At 47.0% G+C, this 14,554-nt stretch overlaps 4 protein-coding genes across 4 annotated transcripts; 3 read left to right on the top strand and 1 right to left on the bottom strand.

Annotated features, from left to right (window-relative positions):
* Window positions 1-97: 97 nt before the first annotated feature.
* Window positions 98-980, top strand: FOMMEDRAFT_168761 (uncharacterized protein; the record flags this gene model as incomplete). Its single annotated transcript, XM_007267613.1, has 2 exons — window positions 98-542; window positions 601-980. Coding segments are annotated over 2 exons (825 nt in total), but the record flags the coding sequence as incomplete, so codon positions are not given.
* Window positions 981-3,875: 2,895 nt separating this feature from the next.
* FOMMEDRAFT_124597 (uncharacterized protein) lies at window positions 3,876-6,979 on the top strand. The gene is made up of 8 exons (XM_007267612.1): window positions 3,876-4,526; window positions 4,607-4,773; window positions 4,831-5,012; window positions 5,066-5,208; window positions 5,264-5,305; window positions 5,358-5,461; window positions 5,519-6,022; window positions 6,081-6,979. The coding sequence occupies exons 1-8, from the start codon at window positions 3,888-3,890 to the stop codon at window positions 6,919-6,921; spliced, it is 2,622 nt and encodes an 873-aa protein (XP_007267674.1). The 5' UTR covers window positions 3,876-3,887; the 3' UTR covers window positions 6,922-6,979.
* Window position 6,980: 1 nt separating this feature from the next.
* Window positions 6,981-9,815, bottom strand: FOMMEDRAFT_109511 (ATP dependent DNA helicase). Its single transcript, XM_007267611.1, has 9 exons — window positions 9,772-9,815; window positions 9,592-9,719; window positions 9,480-9,539; window positions 9,205-9,428; window positions 8,832-9,150; window positions 8,206-8,776; window positions 7,765-8,155; window positions 7,175-7,712; window positions 6,981-7,119 (listed from the first exon to the last, which is right to left on the bottom strand). Exons 2-9 carry the CDS (start codon window positions 9,652-9,654, stop codon window positions 7,054-7,056), a joined length of 2,232 nt encoding a protein of 743 aa, XP_007267673.1. The 5' UTR covers window positions 9,655-9,719; window positions 9,772-9,815; the 3' UTR covers window positions 6,981-7,053.
* A 244-nt stretch (window positions 9,816-10,059) lies between these two features.
* Window positions 10,060-14,545, top strand: FOMMEDRAFT_168758 (S-adenosyl-L-methionine-dependent methyltransferase; the record flags this gene model as incomplete). The annotated part of the gene is made up of 19 exons (XM_007267610.1): window positions 10,060-10,250; window positions 10,306-10,630; window positions 10,682-11,060; window positions 11,121-11,185; window positions 11,241-11,519; window positions 11,593-11,959; window positions 12,010-12,256; window positions 12,309-12,402; window positions 12,456-12,666; window positions 12,800-12,816; window positions 12,867-13,049; window positions 13,102-13,369; window positions 13,433-13,446; window positions 13,506-13,757; window positions 13,826-13,866; window positions 13,927-13,983; window positions 14,054-14,148; window positions 14,211-14,315; window positions 14,378-14,545. Coding segments are annotated over 19 exons (3,358 nt in total), but the record flags the coding sequence as incomplete, so codon positions are not given.
* Between the last annotated feature and the right edge of the window lie 9 nt (window positions 14,546-14,554).

Here is a 14,554-nt window from a genome sequence, read left to right as displayed (position 1 = left end):
CCCAGTCACACTTACTGTACCATGTACCGTGGTTAAGACTGCTCAACTGGCGCAGCTGGATACTCCCCACTCACGCACCATTGTACCTCGGACAGCGATGGGCATGGAGGATGAGAGACCAGCAAAGCGACTGAATACCTCTGAGAATGACTACTTTGAGGATGCATCGAAGGAAGTACTCTGGACGGATATCGAGCAGGTCCTTAAAACCACTGAGACAGATGACGCCGAACGCGGTTGGATAGCGGGACAAGCCTTCATGATTTTTGGCGGCAGACCCGAAAGCAAAATTCAACTCAGATCTCGCGGAGGAAGGCAACTGCAAATATCTATAACGTGCCCGGAACATGCTCTATTCACGTTTTCAATCCAACAAGCCGTTCGAATTTCACTGCGAGGCGCAAGTCTCTCCCGGCTGAAAGGTGGAACCTCTGCGCCAGGGCATTTGTCTTTCAACCTCGTTTTCAAAGATGGCGCTGCTGTTAAGTTTATGACTGGAGGGAAGGGGATACAAGCCGGCCAAATTATTGACTCGTGGCAAGGCGAGTACTCTTCATTTAATTAATTCGTCCGCAGCTAACAGAACAATTTTTTTATAAGTTCGATCAGAGAGGGTAATCGAGAATGAGCCACCTGTTGAGGATTGGTTCATGTCTTCTCCAATAAGGCCTGCCACAGCTGAAGCTCCAAGTCCCCTTGATATGCGAAAGGATAGTGACCTCGTTAGAGCTTCTTCGTCTTCTTCAACGCCTTTCCCAGAAACGCCCGGAAGAAATCTGCATGCTATTCACCCTGAGTCTTCCGTTGCGATTAGCAGTGGTGATGCCGATGCCGATGCCGATCTTGTAATGCGACAGGACGTCCGAGAACTTGCTCAGTCTAGTATCGTTCAGGGTAGCAAATCACTTCCCCACGACGTCGATTTGGATGTTTCAGATAGTAATACTGCACATGTAGTCGACCGCCGAACGAAGAAACCCAAAAAGCGAGATACCAGACACGAGCGAACTCGCAGCACGCCGCTTGAATCGAACGCAGAATCAGGAGATTCAGGGCTTGCAATAAGACCAAAAGCAACTCGAGCTGAGAGGAAGAAGCGTAAAAGAGAACGGGCTAGCAGTACTACCGAGAGGGAGCCCTCACCTCCTAAGCGTGACCCAGCTTTGGATCTAGTTGCTGGTCTTGTAACTGAGGTATGTCTGCCAATACCTTGAATTGTGGTTCTATGTTCTTACCAAGAAGTAGATGGGCGCTTATCCGCCTCTGGAAGCAATACAGGGAAACAATTCTTATAATGTCATTGGGATCGTGGTCTCTGTCGAGGAACCCGTCCGCACCCGAAGAGATGGTATGCTTTACAGCTTGTCTCCTAGTTTCAGTATTAATTAAGATTATTTTCAGATTTCAAGGTTACTCTGCAACTAGTTGATCCGTCAAAATTTCAGAACGGCTCGAACTTCAAAGTTACGTGCTTTATGAAACAGGGATTTGAACACCTTCTGCCTTCAGCAGACAAGGGTCACGCTCTCCTATTGCGTAGCGTGAGGGCAGCAGATTGGAAAGAATCGGTGAATGGAACAGTGTACGCTGAGCGACTGAAATGGGTTGCGTACAATCCTGACACTGGTAAACTGTACTATCCAAAGGACAGTGACGACGCACCACAGAGTCCCACATTTTCTGCGGCCAATGCTTCTTACAAACCTAATTCCGCTGAACTGCATTATATCGTACAACTCGGTGCGTGGTGGCGTGCAGTGAGGGAAGAAGAAATGCGTGGAGCAATCCAGATTGCTGATTATACGCCAATTCGTCTGGAACATCGCTTGATTGGGACGTGCGAAGTGGACAAATTCTTCAATGCCACTGTTGAGGTATATTGTCTTTCTACTTCTCTTCCACTCACCATGTCGCTAATGCATTAGTAACACACCACAGATTTTGAGGATTGAGGAAGCTGACTCGTTCCAGACGATGCTCGTATTCACAGACTACACGCCTCATCCACAGCGCAGTATTGAAGGATATTATGGGCAGTGGGGCATGCATGCGTCAACGGGCAGAATCGATCCTGCCATTCTCGATACAATGCAAGCCGGTACATACTGGTCCATTAACAACATGCGCCTCAAAGTTGGTAGCACTGGAAACCTCGAAGCAGAACTTTACGGTGCGACCTTTCGTGAAGTCCACGATGATGATAGCGATGCGCACTTGGAGGAGTTATTGAAGTACGTAGACTGTCACCACATTACTTTCTTTTATTAAGCCGATGGTTATAGGCGGAAAGAAGCCTATCTTAGGGAGCATGCGAATGAATTACAGGATGGCAGAAGGAGCGAACATGCTGAGTCATGTCTTTCAGACATTTCAGAGCCGGGTCACTATCACGTCATCGCAGAGGTAAGTATATAGTTTCTTACAATGAAATTCACAGTTAAGAAATCCCTTTTACAGCTTCTATACCGGGTAAACGTGCGAGATACGTTAATAGACTTGTATGTCACCGACTACACAGAGAATCCTTTGCTTGCTTCATTCAAACCTGAAGGATTGAAGCGGAAGCTCAACGGCTCACCAGTCACCGTGTTACAAATTGGTGCTTGGGATGGTGACGAATTCGTCCGGGACATGGAAATCGGCTGTGTTTATATGTTCTCGGATGTTCGCATTTCACGCCAGCATGACGGCGATTTGAAGGGTAACCTCAAATTTGCAAACAAGCGTATTACGAGGATGAGTGTGAAGAAGTCCGACAATCCTGCTGTTCTTGCACTTCTTGGGTAAGTAGTCTCAAGTTTCATGCAAACCTTGGCTGACTAGTCCCATCATTCAGACGAAAGAAAGAGACTTCGGAGGGCCGCCAAACCTCTCCTGCTATCCGAAGAAGCTCTCCTGCAGTGGAACACCCGATTGAGCTCAAGATTTCTGTCAGCACGTCAAAAGCAATCGTATCGCGGCACACAGATCAGCCACTATACAGGATCAAACAAGTGAAAGCCGCTTCAAAATGGAGATACCCGAACAAGTTTCGCCTGATTGCTCGTATTGTTGATTTCTATCCACTGGACATATGTGATTTCACCGTCCGTATGTGCAATAAATGTAAACAATAGTACGTATGATATGACATTTCGTAGAAATCATCATACTGACTGCTGTTTGATTTTACAGTATAAAGGATAACTATAATGCTTGCACCGTGTGCGAGGACATAATGGGCGAGCATGTTCAGTGGGAGTACAGGTTTTTCTTCCTTCTTGAGGATGAAGAGGGTGAAAGGCTTTTCGTTCACGGACACGACGAAGCTGTGAGGATTTCAATTTACTTTATTATCCCTCTTTATTTCTGATTATTTATGTCTGATCTGTAGAAATACTTCCTCCGAGGTCTCAAGCCCTGCGATCTGAAGGAAAACCACGATGCATTACGTGCATTACAGCGTCGATTACAAGGCTGTCTTGGGAACATTGAGGAAGTACATGAGGGGTGGAAGCGCAAAGAGGAGGTTGAGCCTGAATATGGCCCCTACTTTGATCTTGCTGTTAGGAGCTGGGAGATTTCGGATGGGGACGTCAAGAAGATCGGCTTTGCGCTAACTGGTTGTGAGGCAGTTGAGCCGACCTGAAAATGACCAGATTTTATGCATCTTCCCTTGGATTTTTTTCTCTTTTTCTTTTTTTGATTATAATCCATCCTATCTGCATTTTCGACATGTTCTGGTATCTTGCATTTACACGTTGTATTGTTATTGTTAGTTTGCATATGTCAAATGACTTGAGAAGAAGCGTCGTTTTTTAACAGCCGATGTGTGCTCCCACGATGATCCCTGCTAACAAGGCCCGCGCGTTCAGGCCGACGGCGACGAGGCCGCTCTGTTCCTCACGATGAGGATATACCTACCGCTGGCTCTGGTAGCTTTGCTTCACTCAATCATCGTGGATGTCGGGGCTTCTTCGTCGTCACATACTATTGCCAAACGCAATTACGATGCGTATGAATATTTCGTTCTTGAACACGATCCGTCTGTTCCGTTACGTGACGTTCTTGATGCTTTGAGGCTAGAGTTGGTAGAGCAGGCTGGGCAGCTACGAGATCATTGGCTTGTTCGTAGGCAACGGCAATCTGTAGAAGAAGATCAACGGAGGCAGAAACGGGACGTACTTGACGCGCTCGTTCGCAAACGATCTGTACATGACCTCGAGCCTGAAGTCGCACGAGCTTCAAAGGCTGTCAAACATCTTGCGCTGCAGACTCTCCGCAAACGCGTTAAACGAGATGACAGTAATTTCGTATCGCGTCAGACTGTCGACTGGCTCAATATGTCTTCAAGTGCTGTTGCTGAACGAGAAGGGATAGTAGATCCTATCTTCGGAGACCAGTGGCATTTGGTTAACGATGACAACCCCGTACATATGGTGAACGTCGCTCCAGTGTGGGATATGGGTATCACAGGTCATGGTGTTACTTCTGCTATGGTAGACGATGGGTTAGATTATGAGAGTGACGACTTGGCAGCTAATTTCGTGAGTTGTATTATAAGTCGCTATATTTGTGATTCCGCTTTTGACGACTATTTCCTATTCCTACATCCTTTTTCGTACAGGACCCGGTTAACTCTTATGACTTCAACTTGCACGTCCCTTTACCGAAACCTGTCTTATTTGATGATCATCATGGGACACGATGTGCAGGACAGATTGCTGCGGTGAAGAATGATGTGTGTGGCGTTGGAATCGCTTATTCTTCCAAAGTTGCAGGGGTCAGGATATTGTACGTCTTTGTGTGATGCTGCTCTTTGTGGAAGCTCGAAAATTGACGGAGATACAGGTCTGGACCGATCTCGGATGTCGACGAGGCTGCTGCGCTCAACTATGGATTCCAAAACACGTCTATATACAGTTGTAGCTGGGGACCATCAGACGACGGTCGATCAATGGAGGGTCCGAGTTTTCTTATACAGAAAGCTGTAGTTAATGGTATCGTTAATGGGCGTGGTGGCAAGGGCTCTGGTAAATCCCTTAATTCTTTCTCGGAAGTAAAGCTTAACCCGTGTAATTTTCAGTTTTTGTTTTCGCAAGTGGGAATGGCGGGGCGCAGGGTGACCAGTGTAACTTTGATGGATATACCAACTCGATATACTCTGTAACTGTCGCTGCTATTGACTATAAGGGTCTTCATCCATATTACTCAGAGGCTTGTGCAGCAGTGAGGACCAATCTGCTACTCCATTTATATTATTTACGCTGATGCCCTTCTGTAGAATATGGTTGTTACCTACAGCTCTGGTAGTGGGAAACATATTGTGCATTTTGCTTTTCTTTGAAGCCGTGCTTTTCATTGAATTAAACTTATAGGTAACAACAGACGTAGGGAAAGACAAGTGCTCGCATAGTCATGGCGGTACATCCGCTGCAGCGCCTAACGCCGTTGGAATATTTGCTCTGGCTCTGTCTGTGAGGTTTGTCTCTATTTTCAAACATAGGGAGAAATGCCTGTGTTAAAGTGCAGTTTCCAGGCCTGATCTCACCTGGAGAGACATTCAATACCTCTGTGTACACACCGCCAAGATGATCAATGAGGATGACCCTGATTGGGAAGACACATCAGCTGGGAGGCGCTTCAGCTACAAATACGGTTATGGAAGTCTAGACGCATACGCCTTCGTAACGGCAGCACGAAGTTGGAATCTCGTAAAGCCGCAGACATGGTTACATACGACACCAATACAACTAAATAACGGGACTATGACACTCGAAGGGAAGATGAGTGGCGGAGAACCGCTTGGTCCTGGCGGTGTCACGAGCAAGACTACGATCTCGGCGGATATGTTGCAAGAGACTAATTTTGAAATGTTGGAACATATCACGGTTAAGGTCTGGATTCAACACACGAGGAGAGGCGATGTTGAGGTTGAGGTTGTTAGTCCTAATGGGATAAAGAGTGTCCTCGCTGCGAGACGGAAATACGACGCGGATAAGGACGGTTACCCGGGTTGGACATTCATGACAGTCAAGCACTGGTAGGAATTCGGTATTTCACCAATGAAATATGTGTTCTGACGATTTTTGGTGGTACAGGGAGGAAAACCCAGTTGGTGATTGGACCATCCGGATTTCCGATCAAAATTCCGAAGACCAGAATGGAAGCTTCTTAGGATGGCAAATGACACTTTGGGGCTCAACAAAGGATGCTTCGAAAGCACGGACGTTCGTGCTCTCAGACCCTGAGACACCATTCCCACCTCCAGCGGATCCAAATGACATTCCCCCACCTTCACCAAGTGCGACAATCAGCAAGGTTCACCCGAAACCGACAGAGCATCTTCCGGGCGATCACGGCAGCGCAGAGGGCGAAGCTAGCAAACCGGCATTCTCAAGTGCGCAGAATGACGCTGCAGAGGCGACTACAACTGCAGCCGCGGGAAGTGAGTCAATGGCACCTACGGCGGACGAAGGTTGGTTCCCTGGCATGTACAACCTCGTCAAGAACTCCAAATGGGTGTTTGGCGCGGTTGGTGCGGTCATTATTTGTGGTGCTGCTGGCGGGGCTTTCTTCCTATGGCGTCGACGCGCTGCACGTCGAGCACAGTACAGGAGTGTCGCAGGCGATGAAGTGTCTATGCGCACAATTGACGGAAGAGGTAGGAGGCCTGCAGGCACGAAAGAGTTGTACGACGCTTTTGGAGAGGTTTCAGATGATGAATATGCGGATGAAGAGACTGGTTTGCGACAGCCTTTAGCTCAACATCAGGAGTTAGGGTTTCATTCGGGATTTTTGGATGATGAGGAGAGACCTCAACCACTTTATTCCGACGTACCTTCTGAATTAGAGAGGGAGGGCGAGGGCTCGGGAAGCGCTGAGCGCTCGAAAAGTCCTTCCAGTGCGGACGGAAGCTGGGAACACGCGGATCCATCATAATTAATCATTTCGGACATGGAGATAGATACAACTTGTATATTTTGCACTACAATCAAAAACAAGGAACAGCAAAGTCGACAGATGGTGCACGAGAGAGTGAAAAAGAAAAACTGATGCCTCCGTAAGCACTTGTTAAATATTGACGAGCCGCAATTTAGTATTGTTTGCGACTCTTGTCCAGACATTATAGCCTTCGTACTGTATAAGAAGATTTTGAGTATTAGAGTAAGAATAAGATCAAATGACTTCATACCTGCTCGACGCATTCCATTAATTGCGATTCAGTGTGGCCTGCAGCAAGAACCCTGCTACGTATATCCACCAAAGAGAGCTCACCCCTCTCTTCCTCCTCGTCATCAACATCCATATCTCTTTCACCTGAAGGACCCTTTCCGAGGCGCCCACGACCACGCCTGCTGCTGCGCCGAACACCTTCCTCTGCAGCCTTAGCCATTTCCCTGATAATTCTGAAGACCTTGCTCATTGCAGTTTGGTCTCCACGTTCACCATCTTCCTCATCCTCCTTCAGACTCTCGTTACTAGCTTCCATAAGACGTAAAGCCTCGTCTACGTCGGGAATATCTACGGAATCGGAGAAGCGCAAACGCGCGAGTGCTTGCGATAGACGAAGAACTCCCAAGAGTGTTCGCGCAGAGGTGTATGTATGTGCCTTGTTCTCCTTTTCCTTTTCTTTCGAGTGCTTGCGCAGGCGCACGTAGGCATCAACTACATAACTAGACACCTGCGGAGGGACGGTCGGACGCTTTTCACGGGCCTTGGCGATATAATGTCTAAGAATGGACAGTGAGAACGATACTTGCTGGACCAACGATGAAATTGTACCTCATCAATACAGGTTCAACTGGATCGTATTCCAAAGCTGGGTGTTCATTGTACATGTGAACGTGTGTGACATGGTGAGCAAGACGTTCATCATCTTCACGAGTGGGCTTATCGAGAATCAAGAACATAACGTCGAATCGGGACAAAAGAGCCGCAGGGAGATTGATGTTGTCAACGGGTGAGAGTTTGGTGTTGTATCGGCCGTAGAGAGGGTTTGCAGCTGCAAGGACAGATGTCCTGGCATTTAGCGTTGTTGTTATTCCCGCCTTCGAGATAGAGATAGTTTGTTGTTCCATGACTTCGTGAATTGCAGTTCGATCCGACTCATCCATCTTGTCGAACTCATCAATACAGCAGATCCCGTTGTCGGCGAGTACAAGTGCACCACCCTCTGAAAACTCTGTGAGTAATTTCGTCGAACATTTATAATATAGCCCTTACCCAGCACCATCTCGTCAGTAACAGGATCACGCATGACAGCTGCGGTGAGACCAACGCCAGAAGATCCTTTTCCAGTAGTGTACACGCCTCGTGGAGCGACTTTAGCAATATACTTGAGTAGCTGGGATTTAGCCACTCCTGGGTCACCCATAAGACACATATTAATATCTCCCCTAATCCTCAAACCATCCCCCATAGACTTCGTTACACCACCTACGAGTAACAGAAGCAATGCCTTCTTCACGTCATCGTGGCCATAGATTTCGGGTGCTATGCTCAGTGCCAGCTTATGATACAGATTAGGATCCTGCTTCAGTTCCTCGATGGCCCGTTCTATCTCTGGTGTCATTTGCATGTCGCTGTACTGCTTCTTTAACTGGTGTATGTGATGTACTTCAAGGTATGTATCAGTGAGTAATCCTGCGCGAATGGCCTGGTACCCAGTATAAGGAATAGGCAGAAATATGCCTCCAAGGTGAACAATGTCGCCTGGGTTCATCATGCGCGTCTGATTTCCGTAGACATGGATAGACATGGAACGAGGGATGTGCCCGACAGGAACTTGGTCCGCCTATTCATGATTTTGTCAGCATTGAAAATTGAAATACTCTGCAGCAAAAATTTACCATTTCTTGGATTTTTACTTCTTGGAAAGGACTAAACCGGCAAGCACGTGTCTGCATGTGCAATGACCCGCGAATGTTGTTCTTTTTGCACTCTTCACTTTGACAATCAACTATAGGGGCGAATTGCTTCTGCTTGATCTCCTGGAACGTCTCGGCGCCGCATACGTCGCAGGTATAGGCATTAATCTGAAGTAAGGGCTTTACTTCCGAAACACGAGTGACAATGCCTCGGACCGTAATAAGCTTGCCTAGGTGTACACCTCTGACATCGCGCACCGCCATGGACACGTCGGATTTCAGAGGTTGGAAATAAAGGTTGCTATTCATCATCTCGTAAGCGACGGAGACGTATGCTATCAGAGTTGCTGCTCACTATCTTCGCAACAAGTGCACAGGAAACTCCGGCTGCTGTGTATTTTCTAGTTGATCGTTCCTCTCTCTTCTCTGGTGCAAGATAACATCTATGACCTCGTCCTGATCGCTAATGTCCTTAGTAGGCCGTGGCATTAGCTCGTCTACAGCCTCGCAAAAGAGGTCAACATAACGCTTGGCGTTGTTGCAGATGCGAAACACCAGCTCGGCCACAGTTTTTTCATACTAAAGGGGTAGATCAAGCAAATGATTTTGAGAGTATAAAAACGAGCGTACAGTGAATATGTCTTCTAGTTCAATGACTAGCATCTGCTGCTCGCGATTTGCAATTTTTTGCTGAACGGCAGCTGAAAATCAGTCTGGTAGGAAGATATTTTCACAGACATACCAGTTGGCTTTTATACTTCAGCCTTCTCAAAGAGTCGCCATCCCGTCTGTCTCCAAGGTCCATCTCTGCAATTCCACGCGTCACATCTTTCTGTCCTTCAAACGTACTTACGAACGCCTTGATTTTCTCTATCAACGAGCATCAGCTGCGAAGTATTACATTTATAAGACAAATTATCACCTTTTTCATCGTCGTAGGATATATTCACGGAGTGGACGGGTAGAGACATGGTTAGCGCGTCGCAAGGAGCAAGCACGCGTGCAGCGAGACGCGTCGAGGTTGGTGGCAGTGTCGTCGGAGTTTAAAGCGTGTCGTTCACGCGTTGGATCCTTTGTTCAAAGTGAACAAGGTCAATGGTCTTGTCACTCTTGTGTTCCCTCTCTTCTGTCTCGATGCGTTTTCTATATAAGCTGTAGATAGGGACGCCTTATATTTTTCTCTTTTCCGCTTAACTTTTAACGACCCAGTAATGTCTCCGCGGAAACGAACCAGTAATGCAGGACCCTTCATTACTCTCCCCAAGAAACGCCGAATATCTGCGCCTTCATCTGACAATTTACTCTCGCCGCTGAAAGCTCTGACCTTTGACACTTTCAGTCACTCTGTATCATCTCCTGCCACCACGGACTCGGGCCAAGCCAGCTCGTCCTCAATCAACAGTGCGTTACTGGTACTAATTATTCTCTTGTGATTCTGAAATCCCTCACGATTTAGAGTACACTGTCCACGAAGATGAGATCAATGAATGCGACGATCTCTGTGAACTTTTAGCTGAGTCTGACCCAGCCCCCGGGAATCGAAAAACGCTTCCGGTGCGAATATTGACCTCATTTGATATTTACGACTACGAATCGGAGGACAGAAAAGTTCTTCCTATGGAAGTAGATCCGGACGAGGATTTAGTATGTTACGGAGCGTCTGGCTTCACAAGCGTGCAATTCCAATCGGACGACGAGGACGAGGACGCATTCTCTGATGCAGTAGATGCATGTATACCCGTGAAACTCACCGCGATACAGGAAGTCTGGACAGACAAAGAGTTAGCTGTTTATCTGCAACAGTAACATTCTTAGCTAAGACAATTAAATAGTGAAATCTGGATCCGAACACATTTTGCGTGGTACATTCTTGAGGACCCCTCAGAATCGTATCAAACGTATTATAACAAAATGAAGGCTCTTGCTCAAGCATATTCACGCCGACCAGCTCCTCGGCCCTCACGAATTAAGGAGCCCTCGACATCATTCCTGACACCAAGGGTTGGAAGCATTGCCCAAGGACTGTTTCTGAGATCCTTGCTGATGATCGGCGAACGCCCTTCTGTGGACCCCGATTTGCAGAATGTTTGTGTACAGGACATCCCTTTCGTCGTTCATGCTACCGACCCCGACGCAATAGCGTGGGGTGAAGAAATTCCCGCCTCACAAGGCCTTTATAAATCCGTTTTCATGGATGGAGTAGAGTATCACGTGTGTTTTCTCGTGGACCTGCTATTTATGTTTTCAGCAGACAAACTGACAAGCTTTTAGATGAACGACACAGTGGCAGTATCGACAGATGGAAACGGGGAAACTGCTGCCGGAAGCTCTACATGGTGAGTTCCAACAGATTTCTGCAATTTTCCCTAAATACTTACTGATAATGCAAAGGTTCGGCATTATAATGTATTTCTACGAAGTTGCAGAACGCAAACCTGGGAGGAGTCCCAGATCAGGGAAATATTTCCACATAAGGTGGTTCGAACATGGTTCTCGAACCATTCTGGGAGAAACAGCGAATCCACAAGCACTCTTCCTTCTTGATCAATGCGATGATAACCCTGTAGAGACGATCCTGCAGAAAATTTCAGTCCGCCATCTCAGTGTCAGCGATCTTGAGCCACTAGTTATTTCTGACAATGATGTTGGTTCGAGCTCGTTCCATCTTAGGTGAGCACGTCTTGCCAATGCTCTCCAGACCCACATTCAACAGAATGATGGATACTGACAATTACAATTAAAGCTATAAATGGGACCAGGACAAAATGAGCTTGTCAGCTGTGGACTTTGATGCTGAGAAATCTCCCAAGCCAAGCATTGCACGTGCCTATGCGGCTCAGCCAGAATACGAGAAATGTTATTCTTGTGCAGTCAAGGATAGTTCGGCATATCGGACAAATGAAGAGTCACTGCCAATGACGCTGGAAATCTATGACAAGCATTATCATGTTAATGACTTTGTATATGTAAAAATGCCCACAAGACAAATCGGGCTATTGGAAATCGCTCAGATCGCTAAAATCCTACCTTCTGACGGAAATCCCCAGCTGGAAGTGACACTCTTCGAACGGCCTAAGTATACTCCTAAAGAAGCCACTCCTTTGTTGCAAGTGAGTTTACTGCTTGTTTATCTGGCCTGCATGTTGAAGAATTTTCACAGCGATCTTTGCTGTCAACAGGAAAGGTCAAGAAGATGTCTGCTGATTGTCTGGATGGACACTGCTTTATTTTGAGAATATCAGACATTGATGACATAGACGCATGGCTGGAGGGCCCTGACAATTTCGTCATCGACCAGAAAAGGCCTCTAGAACAATGCCAGAAGTGTTTGATAGCCCGCGAATTGTTTTCTGAGAGTGAGGATTCGGTCAAGGAACTACCGCTACGTGCTATGGACTTGTTTTCCGGTACGAATAGTCGTCAACTAAATTATTCGTGAGGACTCATCAGTCATCCCAGGTGCTGGTGGATTAACGACGGGCATGGACCAATCAGGCTTCATCAAAACTTGTTGGGCTGTCGAACGTTGCCCTGCAGCAGCCCAGTCATTGAAGTATGCATCCTATATCCTGGGCCTCACATCAATTGACCTTTCGCGACGCACAGAGCCAACCACGCGGACACAGTTGTGTATAATCAAGATTGCAGTGAACTTCTCAAACATGTGGCAGAACTTCATGCCGGTAAAACGCCTCCTACTCTCCGGTCTTTGGGACCCGAAAACGAGGCTCTGCCACCGCTTCCATCGCCCGGTGAAGTTGATTTGATTATGGGCGGTCCTCCATGTCAGCCATTCTCCGGAATGAATTCGTGGAAGGTACGTTCTACAAAAGTTATTCAAAGGAAAGGGTCAAATACATCTGACCTAATAATTTCTGCATTCTCACTGGCATCATTTACTGCATTTACTGTTTTTGCGTGATGGTATAATGCATGTGCCTCTGGTTTAGCGAGTCGATGACATCAGGTACGATCTTCATAGTTCTTTCTACTAACATGCTGACACTTACATTTTAGGCAAACTTGCATTCCGACCGTATTGTCTTACGTGGAATTTTATTCGCCGAAATATGTTTGTATTGAAAACGTTACTGGCCTGTTGTATTATCGTCTGAAAGGACGACAAGAGGGCCGCAGGATTGTTGGTGGAATAGAGTCCGGTATGGTGAAGTTCGTTATGCGAGCGTTTACAAGTCTTGGGTAAACCTCTTCTATTTTCTCTTAAGGGACTTTTACTTACACAATGTGCAAGCTATCAGTGTCAGATGAAAGTCCTCAATGCTGCAGACTACGGCTCACCACAACAGCGGAACCGTGTCATCTTCTGGGCTGCACGCCTTGACTTAGCTTTGCCGAAATGGCCCACACAAACACACATACCACGGCAAGGCCACAAGGCCGTCCAGCGACGAATCACGAACGGTTTTCTAGCCCCGCTCGCGTCGCGTAATGAGTCAGGTGAAAAGCACGAGCAGGCACCTTTTTACGCTGTCACAATAAAGGAGGCGATCGACGACCTGGTAATGAAGTTTGCTGTTGATAAGTTGTTGAGAAGACTGATGTAAGAAACGAACATGTAATAGCCCGCATGGGACTGGTGGGTGCATTTTGATTCACTCATATTGCTCACAGGGTTTGATAATTATGCTATCCAAGGGAAAACCCAGGTATTGTTTACCCAGATGGTGCAAGAAAGCAGGATTCCAACAAGCCAACGTTTCCGGCCACCGTGGATCAGCGGAAATTGGACACGGAAGATGCTCAGGCAGTATCCGGGTACAACTATCCTGTTCGCTACGCGTCAGCGCCAAGGACGCTGTACCAAGCTTTCTGCCGAAAGGGACAAGGTCATTTGGCCAGGGTGGAGGCGCACTGCACGATTCTGTATCCCTCGCTGGTTGTGGAGAGGTCTGATGAGCCCCGAACTTATAATTAACGTACTAGATATAACTTTTTCAAACTTTTATTCAATACAGAACAGTGAACGTCCCTATCAAACCGCTGGCCAACTTTAACGGTATGTCTGAGCAGAGGTTTCTCGTTGCTCACGAAGACTAATTTATCCACATTCGCATAGACCTTCCAAAGTCATTAAAGGGAGAAAAAGCTAAAGGAGATGCAGAATCGAAGAAAGGTGCGTAATACACGAAAGTGGAAGAAAGAGTCAATGCGTGATCCGGGCTGAGATGATCTAAACCGGACAGACACGTATTGGCGGCTGGATGAGAACGAGCAATTCCGAACGCTGATGACAAGCTATAATCCAGGCTCAAAGGGCGCTTGTGTTATTCATCCTACGGTATGTTTGTATCTTGATGGTTATGCTAGAATCATCTTGTTCCAACCCGTCCGTCCATATAGGATAAGAGGGTACTCTCAGCTCGCGAGCTTGCACGTGCACAAGGCTTTCCCGACGACTATGAATTCTGCCCTGCAGAAGAACGAATAGCCGTGAAAATGAGAAACGTACGTTCTTGAGATCTTCTTGAAAATTGAGGCTGATACCAGACACGCTTGCTCGGTACCAGATGCAACGGCAGATTGGCAACGCTGTTCCGGTTCACTTGGCGTATGCACTTGGAAGAGCCCTCGGAGAGGGTTTGATTCAAGCAGAGATTGAGGGTCACCTCGAGGAATTTGAGAGGGGTCGGCATACTGACTCAGATGTGCATAGTATTATATCAGAAGAGCTTTGATACCTGCTT

Source organism: Fomitiporia mediterranea (assembly GCF_000271605.1).
Source record: "Fomitiporia mediterranea MF3/22 unplaced genomic scaffold FOMMEscaffold_7, whole genome shotgun sequence".
Classification (NCBI taxonomy): Eukaryota; Fungi; Basidiomycota; class Agaricomycetes; order Hymenochaetales; family Hymenochaetaceae; genus Fomitiporia; species Fomitiporia mediterranea.
Note: the sequence above shows the minus strand (reverse complement) of the source record. Positions and strands in the feature narration are given on the sequence as shown.